Source organism: Semicossyphus pulcher, unplaced genomic scaffold (assembly GCF_022749685.1).
Source record: "Semicossyphus pulcher isolate SPU_LCO1_2020_fin unplaced genomic scaffold, fSemPul1.0.p SCAF_13, whole genome shotgun sequence".
Taxonomy (NCBI): Eukaryota; Metazoa; Chordata; class Actinopteri; order Labriformes; family Labridae; genus Semicossyphus; species Semicossyphus pulcher.
The window spans coordinates 13,906,405-13,917,675 of NW_027211637.1; the positions used below are offsets into that span (position 1 = coordinate 13,906,405).

The window sequence follows — 11,271 nt, forward strand, 5'->3', positions numbered from 1 at the left end:
TAAGACTATTTTAAGTCTGGGCAATTCTCTGGGATTAGCAAGCACAATGTGGGAATTGTAGGTGTGGGCCCTCTGTGTATCCTGTCTTGATTTTCTGGTCCAGGAGTGAAAGGACTTAGAAAGTCGTTTCGATCCTCAGGATACAGCCTGTCAGATCATGCAATGGGTGTGTTTAAGCCAATACAACATTAAAAACGGGCTGCTACTGCTGCTGCTGTGCTATATTCAGGCGGCAGTCCTCTATCAAGTTTACTTTCCAGATTTGTGGATAGAAAGGAACCTGTTCTCTAATCTACTGTTCCTCTTTGCCTTTTGCCCTTCAACTTGAAATCAAATGACAGAGTCTTAGTGAGACTGATGGAGGGATGCTGGTATCCTAGACTGGTATCATCTAACATTCATTGTGTCCAACAAGGGTACAGCTAGCCTGGGGTGAAATGGAGTTTACCTTTGTCAACGTGCATTTCCCACACTGGCATCCTTCTAGTGAGCAGGTTGGCGTGTGTGTCACCTATAGGTTTTACAAACAGTTAACCATGCTCCAATTGCAATTTGAGGGAACATTTGGGACATTTCTTTGAATTGGAAACTGTAACTTCAGGTCAGATGAACATTAATTTATTCAAAAGTTCTACATTTATTCCCTTAAATTTGGTTTACATTAATTCACAGCAACCACAGAACAAGTAATCACTGGAATGGAGTTTGGTTTATAAGCAAAAGAAATAATATTTATTAGAGTAGGAACTAAAGATTTGTAACATCACAGTGCACTTTATTCGAAAGCTTAACAATTGAAACTCTATGACAACACATGGCCACCGTAAGACTTACAAACAGTATATAGACAATATGGGGAAGTTCATCCATTGCAATCCTCCTCTTTGGTGATTCAAATCAATGTGACAAGCTAAATGTGTAAAAACCTACAGCTAAATAAGCATTTTGTGCTAATCAGCGAAGTGTCAACCAAATAGACACGTGATGTTTTTTAAGAGCTGTTTCAGCTGCTTTTCTCAGGAAATAATTATTTCTTCATAGACTTGCAGTACTCGTATAAGCAGTGCTGTTCGTAGTACCAGTGAGGACCAAGTGCAGCTTCAGTATTCAGACACAAGATGGCATACTTGAAACTGTTATGGATACCTTGCAGTTTTAAAGGAATTCATTTTAATTGTATCAAATTCACAGAATGCTTACTCTGGAAATCTGACTTTGTTTTGAAGGTCTTCATTGTACTTTAATGTAAAGCCCCTTGAATCCCGTAAATTGACAGTTTTTTTGGCAATGTGAAGTCACTATTGCACTCAGTTGCATCAACTCTATTTCTGTATGAGTAAACCTCAGTTGTCGAAGGTTTTCTATTTCAATGTTGCTAACCTGCAAAAATGTTGTAGGCTAACAGTTTTGTCATGCTACCTTTAAAGTGCATCTCACAATATGGCACCAGAGTACAACAATATTTACAAGTAATATTATAAGTAGCCTATTTAAATTAAGTAAGGAGCACACCCATTCATAATATTGTACACATGCAGCCACTCTTCTCTCCTGAGCTGTGCTGGCAGCAGGCCTACCATTCTAAATTGCAACACTTCCAAACAAGAGTCCAAGGGAATGTAGCTTATGTAATACATACTGAATTATATAATTTTGCATCACCTGTAGTATTTTTTACCAGGCTTTACAAAGCGAAAATCATTTCTCTGTATCAATGATTACAAGAGAAGTTCCTTTTTAAAAGAAAAAAAGTAAACAACTAATTGGTCACTGACCCCACTCACTCCTCTACCCCCCCCCCCCCCCCCTTACTGGTGTGCGCAGGCGCAGTAGTACGCCAGCGTGGTTAAGCTAAAGATTCTAGCTCTGGTTTAGCTTCACGTGGGCTACAGGATACCTCCATGCAGCCACACGGCTCTTGCTACAGGGCGGGGCCTTGCTCGACGTTGTTAGTGTGAAGTCAAACAAACTATACACGAACCGGTAAGTCCCGCCACCCTATTGGCTCAGATAACGGCGCGTCACTGACGTTGACAGAATCCCATTGGTTACAATGTGAGACATCATGTTTAGCCGTCAGACGACGGTGAAGTGTCAGATCTTTGTCGTAACTTACTCACATCGCCACACTTACAGACACATTTCTATTACTTGTGGCTGCTGGTAGCCGACATGGATCACATTAGAGATGGGTGGTTTACGGAAACGTGCACGCTATGGCCGGGCCAAGCGATGAGTCTTCAGGTAGAAGAGGTCCTCTATCACAAGAAATCAAAATTTCAAGATGTTATGGTTTTCAAGAGGTGAGTACTTTAAGCTACATAACTTGGCTAACGTTGCTAGCTATTAGCATATACCGTTACTTGAAATAAATGACCAATCTTAAGCTGTTTAAGTTTTTCAGCTGCCTGTGACTTGAGCCGTTTGGCTCAAGTTGTTGCTCACAAACAAACTAGCTAGGTAGCGAATAAACGACAGATAAGTGGCGAGATGGTAACGTTAGTAATGATGTTGCTAACTCTGGGTTGACTCAGAGTTACATTTACTGTCACTGACAGGTTGAGCAGAATCACGGTAACGTTAGCAACTTAAATGCATCCTTTTCTAAATGACTGAGACATTATAGATCAATATAACTTAAGGGCGTTCCTATTGTGCCTCCCACACTTTGCTCTAACGTTAGTAAAACCTATGGGAACGTCTTGGTGCTGGATGGAGTGATCCAGTGCACAGAGAGAGATGAGTTTGCCTATCAGGAGATGATTGCCAACCTTCCCCTGTTCAGCCACCCATGCCCCAAGAAGGTATCACACACATTTCTAAATGAAAAATTATTGGATAGGACAGGACACCCCTGTTTTGACATTTGGCAAATTTCTCTTTCTTTCAGGTGCTGATTATTGGTGGAGGAGATGGCGGTGTGCTGAGGGAAGTGGTGAAAAACTCACTGGTGGAATCAGTGGTTCTGTGTGAAATAGATGAGGTGTGAAGATGAAGATGAGAGCTGTACAACTACTGTATTTCCCTAATGCTGCATTTAAGTATCACCTGCTGTCATTAATATTGATGTTCTCTACTGTGCAGGATGTCATCAATGTATCAAAGAAGTACCTCCCAGGCATGGCCAAAGGGTTTTTCAGTCCCAAGCTTACCCTCCATGTTGGAGACGGCTTTGAATTCATGAAACAGAACCAGGATGCCTTTGACGTAATAATAACAGATTCCTCAGACCCTGTTGGTGTGTACAAGTCTTTAAACGCCTTTGTTCTTTGTTAGCTGTTAATAGAGACGGCCCCATTCTGACTTTTGTTTTTGTCGCAGGACCTGCTGAGAGTTTGTTCAAGGAGTCTTACTATCAGCTGATGAAGGCAGCACTGAGAAGTGATGGAATACTTTGTTCCCAGGGTAACTTTTTCTTGCATCAGTTTTTTGTTGGCAGTTGGAGAAAAGCGTAGAAGTTATAACTGTGCTGCTAAATAATAATTCACACCCCTTTTTAAGTCTACCTAAAAAAAACTACTTAGGAGTATCGCCTTTTTTTAAACTCATTTGGAGCTGGGATGTCCTCATTTATGTCTTCCAGCTACCTCAATATATTGTAGAACAGTGCTGAAAAAGGCGGAAAGGAAATTACTATGCCCTCACATCTCCTCTTGTGTCAATTTCACAGGAGAGTGTCAATGGCTCCATTTGGAGCTGATAAAGGAGATGCGGACCTTCTGCAAGACCCTATTTCCTGTGGTGGACTATGCCTACGGCACTATCCCAACTTATCCCAGTGGCCAAATTGGTTTCATGCTGTGCAGTAAAAATCCTGTAAGTGCTCGTCATTCTCTATTTGCCATTCACCACACACCTGATTGTTGTCAGATTAGCTCTAAATGCCTGTGGCTTATTGTAAACCTGTTCTGTTGTGCAATAACGTATCTGCTGTTCCCTGTGGTTGGTTATGTCCTGTAAATGACTGACACGCATATTCCGTTCTTTAATTAGGAAACAAATTTCAAGGAGCCAGTGAAAGCCTTGTCAAAAGAAGAAATGGAAAATATGAGCCTTAAATATTACAACCCTGAAATTCACAAAGCATCGTTCGTCCTCCCTGAGTTTGCAAGAAAGGTAAATATTTAAACAACCTTTAAATATTATGCTCTCAGTATTTTAGTGCAGTTTAAAACTGTCAACATAGATCTGATACTAATTCCTTTGTATTTCCTTTACCATGACAGGTACTGAGTGACGCATGACCAGCAACTACAGCTCTCTACGTTCATCCTCTACCTGGCCCACAAACCACTTATAAACAACTTTGCCCTAAGACATCTGCACCTTCTCAAACAGTTCAGCATCACTGACGAGAGAACCCTTTTTAAGCTTTTATGGGTGGGGGAAAGTAATAATCAGTGTATGGGAGCTTGCTGACCTATACAGAGAAAATGTTTGTTCCTTCCTTCAGTCTTACACACTCTATGTGTTAATTTATTATCGGAATATATTTTGTTTTTCATATTTACTCTGTAAATGTCTTATCAGCATTTTGTGAAGGGCAGATTAATTGGCTGGGTGGCGGGAGTGGGAGGAGCGTTGCGATCAAACTTGACCTCACGCTGAATCTGTGTACTGTTTATTGGAATCACTGCGTCTACATATTATGCAATTTATTACATACCATATAGAGTATGTTTATGTAATCTATTGCTGTATTTTTATTTGTTATGTTTAATATCAATTTGTGCTCATAGGAATACACACAGTGGCCATCTGTTATGACTGATCCAGAATATTAATGTGTCCCCTACACATGAACCCTATAGTGCCTAAAATTGGTTGAAGAAGAAAACTTGTTCTGTATTGATCATGGTGTAAAAGGTAGCTAGAGTTCTAGACATAAGCTTTTTTGTTGTCAAGTATTGATCAAATTGTCTCTGATTTATCACAGGAAAGAAGTTTTCTCAAACTCTCTTTAATGTAACGGTTTTAAAAGTCAAACTAAGTATGGCATTGGAGCTTCGCAGTGTAAGTAATCTATTTAAAATGTGAATTCATTATGCAATCATAACTTGCAGTATTGGGTATTGACTTGCAGTAGTAAGCTTGTACTGTAGTAGGCATGTATGATGAGTCATTACATTGTCAAACATCTTAAGTTACCTCTTAGTTGTCAATCCACATTGAATGTTTGTTGAGAGATGATGTAATACCTGTAATAACTGAGCGATTTCAAATGATTTTTGTTTTTATAAAAACTGTAATAAATTGGTAACATAAACGCTAATTTATCTGTGTAGCAACTGTGATTGTAAAATGCTGCTATTTACTAAGTGGTCCCTTTACTGCCATGTGTCTGTACACAAAAAACATTTTAAGGTCCAGATGCTTTTAAAAAAAAAAAAGTAAGATTATTTTTTGGGCCTTTTATGCATTTATTTATAGAGAGGAAAGTGTCGGAAACAGGGGAAGAGAGAGAGTGGGGGATGACGCACGGCAAGGGGCTGAGGGTGGGAGTCGAACCCTGGGCCGCCGCATCGAGGACCACAGGCCATGCACATGGGTCGCCGATCCAAACCCTGAGCTAAACCGACACCCAGGTCCAGATGCGTTTAACTGTTTATTAACTAACACTAACAAAGATTATAATACAAAAACAGTACGTGACATTCAACAGAAAATGTCTGAGCCCTACCCTCCCACTTTATCTGAAATCCCACCAACTGAGCAGTTAGGTAAGGTTGAAACCACACCCAGGTCCCAACATAGATAATAATCAACATAGCCAAAAGCAAGTTATGGCTCCTACAATTACTAAAAAATGACTCTTGTGACAATTTTATTTCCTTATGTGCACCTAAAAGAAAAAACGAACATGTTCTCTCATGAAAATGATTCTGTGTTTGCTTCCTACCTGTCTCACAGTTTTTAGCTTCTCTTTCCCAGTTGCAGAATCACTTTCCAACCAAACACAGGTTAATATGTGATATGTTTCAGGAGCTTTTTAAGCTGCTGTTCACTGCAAATAACTAACCTTAAACATAGTTTAACAGATACTTGTATAATCATTACCATAGCATCAGTGATGGCTGTTTGCAGTTTCAGTAATCAGGCACAAGATGGCATCCTTTAAGCTGTTAAGTTCATGTTTTGTCACAGACTGTGGAGGTTTAAAGGACTGCATTTAAATGACACTGTTGAAAAATTCGCTTCAGCATTTTACGTTTTTCTTTGAATTTGAATGAAAAGCCCCACGGCCCCGGTAAATTGCTCAACCCAGTCAATGTTTTTGCTGTAGAAGTGTCACTGTTGCCCTCAGTTGCATCAACTCTCTTGTGTGGACCTCAGTCGTCACTGGTTTCTATTCAAATGTTTCCTACCTGCGTCAATGCAGTGCGTTATTGTTGAACTTCCTATACAGTGTGGAGATAAGTGTTACAGTAAACCTAAAATTTGTCCCGTCTTACATTAAGACCACAGAAAGAGTATGTATGAATATCTGAGTGAATGTTTGCTTTAAACAATGTCTGCACTGCAATAACAAAACTCAGAGGGAAATGTTTCACTTTTAAATTCTGAGTCAAAAAAAATGTTTGCAGTGCAGTTAAATAGACTGATATACCTCAATACACACCACAAAGTTAAGAGAGTTGTTGAGGTGATGCTGGGGGCTGTACTTAAAGCAGATGTAGTGAAAATGGAGACTTACGTGGGCATTAAGTGTAAGAATCTATACCAGTCGTCCTGCTGACACTCACCACAGTTTAAAGCCTCTTGCAGGCTGGACTGTGTGGATACTTTTAAGGAGGCCTGCTTTTGTACATTCTTCAAACACACTGAATTGCCAATTTAGCCGTTTCAACAGTCAGCTAATCTTTGCATTGGCTCCGGGCCTTCTCCAGATCAGCAGTGTATGAAGAAAAGGACGTCAACACTGTTCAGAAGGCACGACAAATCCATTACAACATATCAACTGAGGCCTACTGGAGTAAAAAGTGTTACAAAGTACTGTATGTTCCCTGCCGGTAGCATCGTCTAAAGACGTCACAGCAGTAAACCAGGGAACTTTGTCTAATTGTGCTTTTTCAGCGATGTTTCCTGAAGCTTTGATTGCAACTTCACGAACTTTGGAAACAATTTTCTCTCAAACAAGAATGTTTGTTCTAATCAGCTCTCCGTAATTAGTTTTCGTGAGGAGTTTATCTCATTTAGACCGGTATAATTGAGTTTTGTACTACTTCAGGAGACGCTCACAAAATCTATTTCTTTTTTAAGCTGTGGGCTACATTTAGTGTTTTTAGCCAAATACAAAGGCCTCAACACTCACACCTAATTTATTATAAATGCTATCGAGGGCACGCTTCCAAACAATATTGTGTAGGAAAGACAAAAAAAATATTTACCGATACTCATTTTGAATGTGCTCTGGTTGCATGAGACAACTTATAACTAGCTGAAAGCAAACAGCCTGCAGCCTGCAATATATTAACTAGAATACATTGTATGCTCTCACACACACACATTAATATGACTCTGTTTTGTGAGTGTAGTTGGAATATAGTTAGTTGTAGCTTTCACAAACACATTTTATAGACAACCTTCTGGACCTTTGAGTGAGATCACTTAGCAGTATTTTCCTGTCTGTAGTATCTCTCCTGAGTCAAAGGACACCGTTCCGTAAGTGAAAGAGAGTTTATTTTATACAGCACCTTTCAGAGAGCAAGGTTAAGATGATTACAGTGCTCAAAGAAAAGCAAGAAATCAGTAAAAGGGAACGACAATAAAACCAAAAAACCGGCAGACCGTAATCGAGCAAATAAAATCTAATTGAATCTTCCTCATGTTAATGTAGACTCAAGATCCTCTGTACGTCTCAAACTAAACTGCTGTAGAAGAACAGCTTCTTCTTTTTAACAGCTATGTTTACCCCCCTAGATTGGTGCTGTGCATTTCCTAAAGACACTGCCTGAAGTCATGGTGAGTGTCAGACGGTTCAATTGTAATCTGCAGGTGTCAGAGAGGAACATGAATGCATCGTGACAGGAATCAGACGCTCACAGAAGTGCTCTGGGATGTAAAAGTAATGAACAATTTGATCAGTTTGTGTTTCCTTGATGCTTTTTGATTGCTGCTACAGCAGTGTTAGGGACAGTGATGTCAAGCTGTTGATGAGTTGAGGAACAGTCTGGCCACCAGCATCAGGAGGTCTAGTTTGAGACCGTCCATCCTAAATGTCATACATTAGTTCTATGTTGATGTCAGAACCTGGTTTTAGCGCGGTGACGTCTCCGTCTGCTGCAGATGTTCCCTCTGGTGAATCTGCATCAACACACCAACCTGACAATTTGTCACAAAGGTTAACTGTTGAACGCTTCCATTTGTTATGTCCTGAACCCTTCATCTCCCCATCCTCTTCCAAACACACCCCCAAACACACTCACACATACACCCTCCACCGTCCGTCATACATACACCCACCACTCTCTACGTCAGTGGCGGAGGAGTGTAGGGGGGAGAGGCGTATAAAAGAGTGAGTGACTTTGGAGGTAGAGCAGAAAGAACATCAGTGGTTTCCAAATCTTTGTGACCAGCGGCCACTAACTACTGCACTGCACTTTCTCCTCCACCTCTCTCCACTCTCTCTTCTCTCTCCCTCTAACTCACACTCCTCTTTCGGTAAGCCTCCTGCTCCTGTGACTGTAGCTCCGCTCTGTCACCTGCTCTCCTGTCACAGCATGCAGCTCCTGGTGGTGTTAGCGGCTCTCATGGGGGTTCTGTTCAGCGTGAGAGCAGCGGCCGTGCTTCCTGTGGACGATAGGAGCCCCATCCATGTGAGCAGGGTATGACGGGTTATTTTTATCTCTTATATATAGTTTCATAACAAATGTTCTCTTTATTGCAACTGTTATGATTGATAGATTTTACCACTTTTTTGCTGTAAAAAAATGATGAATTGAAGATGCTTGTGAAATATACAAAAACAAAAATTGATGTATTGAATTTTATAGAGTTTAAAATAGAACATTTGTTCAATTTTCATCTTATTTCATCCTGTAATTCTTGATATTAAAACTTCCCTTTAAGATGTTAAATTGTCACTTTCTGTAATACCGTAATCATGATTTTAACTTAACTTACAATGCATGTAAAATAATCAGAAATTAATACTGAAATTGTTATATTTCATTCAAAAGAACTAACAAATAGAAAATGCATTCAGTTTTAAGTCAACTTTTTTATTTCATAAATTTTTAATGAAAAAAATACTGATTACTGAAATTGATAATTCCTGACATTTGAGCTTCCAATTAAGCTCTAATTTTCCACAATTCAGTGTCTTTAAAATGTTCCTATTTATAATATGTGCTCTTATTTTTTTTATTTTCTTCAGGAGCTGAGCAAAGAGCGTAAGGAGCTGATCCTGAAGCTGGTGTCGGGCTTGTTGGACGGAGCTCTGGACACCAACATGCTCCCGGGGGAGGGGGCCACTGTGGACCTCGAGGAGCCGCTGGAGTCTCGTCTGGAGGAGAGAGCCGTCTACAACCGACTATCACTGCCTCAGCGCGACCGCAAAGCCCCCTGTAAAAACTTCTTCTGGAAAACTTTCACCTCCTGCTAACAGAGCCAAAAAAAACTACCCACCCGGACCTGCCTGCCGACTGTAACCCCCCCCTTCAAAGCTCCACATGAACTGTAGTAGACCTCAGCTGTACATACATCATCTACACCTGTCAAACTCAGCATCCATGGACTTCACTGAGACAGTGTGGCTGTTTAAATATTAAAATGTATGTATCTATTTATCTATACAATGTATGTATTTATGTACGTTTCTTTCAGGGTCAACAATAAAGCATGGATATAATGTTTGAGATGGGAATCACATTTAATTACTACTGTAAACTGCTTCTTTACTATAAATCAGTCAGATTTCATGCAAAATTATGGATATATTTTTAGCATGAATCAGGACATTTACTGCACTAAAACTGTGAAAAGGTTTGCTTTACTCCCCTATTATTCAAATATATTCTACATCTACTAAAAAAAAGTTGCTGTTGTAAATCCTACACTAAAGATACAGACACGTTTCACCTTTTTGAAAGCCAATTAATCTGCATTCTTACTTTTTTTCTCCACTGCTGCTCTCAGGAAGCAACAGAGCAGATTCTCAACCTGAATTATTTTTCATCTTCTTGTTGCCGTATACCTGCCTTTTTAGTGTACAGGCAAAGAAAATACTAAAGGGGAGAGAGATATTTCCTCTTGTGTAAGAAAACACAGGAGAACCAAAATATGGAATAAAAATACTACAACTCACCCTTAAATCATTTGTATAGAACTGATTTGTGAATAAAAAACTGAAAAACACTAAAAACTAAAAGAACATAAAAATAAATATTCTTAACCCAACTTGAAGGCCAGAGTCAGCAAAATAAATATACATGTCTTTAAGTACAACGTTGTATTTGAGGTCCTAATTAATTCCTAGTCACAATTCAAGCCAGACACTACCGTCACCCACTGGACGATTAATATGTCAGTTATATAGGAAGTTATATAAATCACAAGCTTCCCCTGAATTCAGTCATTGCTGCCATTTGACTGCAGATGGACTTACTATAAAGCCTGTAAGCTGGAAACTTGTTGTACATTTGAACAGTGAAAACAATAACAGGTTGATATGAATCTGACCTCAGTAATTCATAGTGGATATACAGACAAGGCTGCCCCTGCATATTGAGATAATGAAATGTTCTCAGTGTGACCCTCTCAACCCAGTTTTCGATTCTCGCAGCAACCAAGACTCGATCAGTGACACTGTAATTGCAACACACTCTCAGACTTTCTGGAATATTGGGTATGTGATAGCCACAATATTACGTTTCAAGCCGGGCACACAGTCTTTATAAGTGACCTTATGGATTTAATGTGGTGCTATACATGCAGGGGAAATATTCTGTTATTTGAGCCACGTTTAATAGTTGTGTTTTTTATGGCTTATGGTTAATGAATATAAATACACAGTGAATATACCCTAAGTAAATAAATTCTCAGTACATATACCCAAAGCAAATATACACACACAGTAAACACAAATTACTAAAATACAGTAAATATACCCTAAATCACAGTAAATATAACCTAAACACAGTAAATGTACCCTAATATACAGTGAATATACCCTAAACACAGTAAATGTACCCTAATATACGGTGAATATACCCTAAAATACCTACCCTAAACACAGTAAAAAATACCCGACTCACAGTAAATATACCCATG

At 39.4% G+C, this 11,271-nt stretch overlaps 2 protein-coding genes across 2 annotated transcripts; both read left to right on the top strand.

Moving 5' to 3' along the window:
* The first annotated feature begins 2,133 nt into the window (after positions 1 to 2,133).
* On the top strand, positions 2,134 to 5,272 carry srm (spermidine synthase). The gene is made up of 8 exons (XM_069660114.1): positions 2,134 to 2,303; positions 2,684 to 2,804; positions 2,891 to 2,983; positions 3,085 to 3,238; positions 3,322 to 3,405; positions 3,671 to 3,816; positions 3,994 to 4,116; positions 4,227 to 5,272. The coding sequence occupies exons 1-8, from the start codon at positions 2,173 to 2,175 to the stop codon at positions 4,242 to 4,244; spliced, it is 870 nt and encodes a 289-aa protein (XP_069516215.1). The 5' UTR covers positions 2,134 to 2,172; the 3' UTR covers positions 4,245 to 5,272.
* Positions 5,273 to 8,556: 3,284 nt separating this feature from the next.
* Positions 8,557 to 9,850, top strand: LOC138590147 (somatostatin-1B-like). Its single transcript, XM_069660721.1, has 2 exons — positions 8,557 to 8,825; positions 9,377 to 9,850. Exons 1-2 carry the CDS (start codon positions 8,721 to 8,723, stop codon positions 9,602 to 9,604), a joined length of 333 nt encoding a protein of 110 aa, XP_069516822.1. The 5' UTR covers positions 8,557 to 8,720; the 3' UTR covers positions 9,605 to 9,850.
* Positions 9,851 to 11,271: the final 1,421 nt, after the last annotated feature.

What these genes read in the sequence shown, in the direction of transcription:
- srm (XM_069660114.1), top strand. Translation starts at nt 2,173, where the DNA reads ATGGATCACATTAGAGATGGGTGGTTTACGGAAACGTGCACGCTATGG. An exon ending in GATGTTATGGTTTTCAAGAG is followed by an intron (nt 2,304 to 2,683) that starts GTGAGTACTTTA and finishes CTCTAACGTTAG; the next exon opens with TAAAACCTATGGGAACGTCT. An exon ending in AGATTCCTCAGACCCTGTTG is followed by an intron (nt 3,239 to 3,321) that starts GTGTGTACAAGT and finishes TTTTTGTCGCAG; the next exon opens with GACCTGCTGAGAGTTTGTTC.
- LOC138590147 (XM_069660721.1), top strand. Translation starts at nt 8,721, where the DNA reads ATGCAGCTCCTGGTGGTGTTAGCGGCTCTCATGGGGGTTCTGTTCAGC. An exon ending in GCCCCATCCATGTGAGCAGG is followed by an intron (nt 8,826 to 9,376) that starts GTATGACGGGTT and finishes TATTTTCTTCAG; the next exon opens with GAGCTGAGCAAAGAGCGTAA.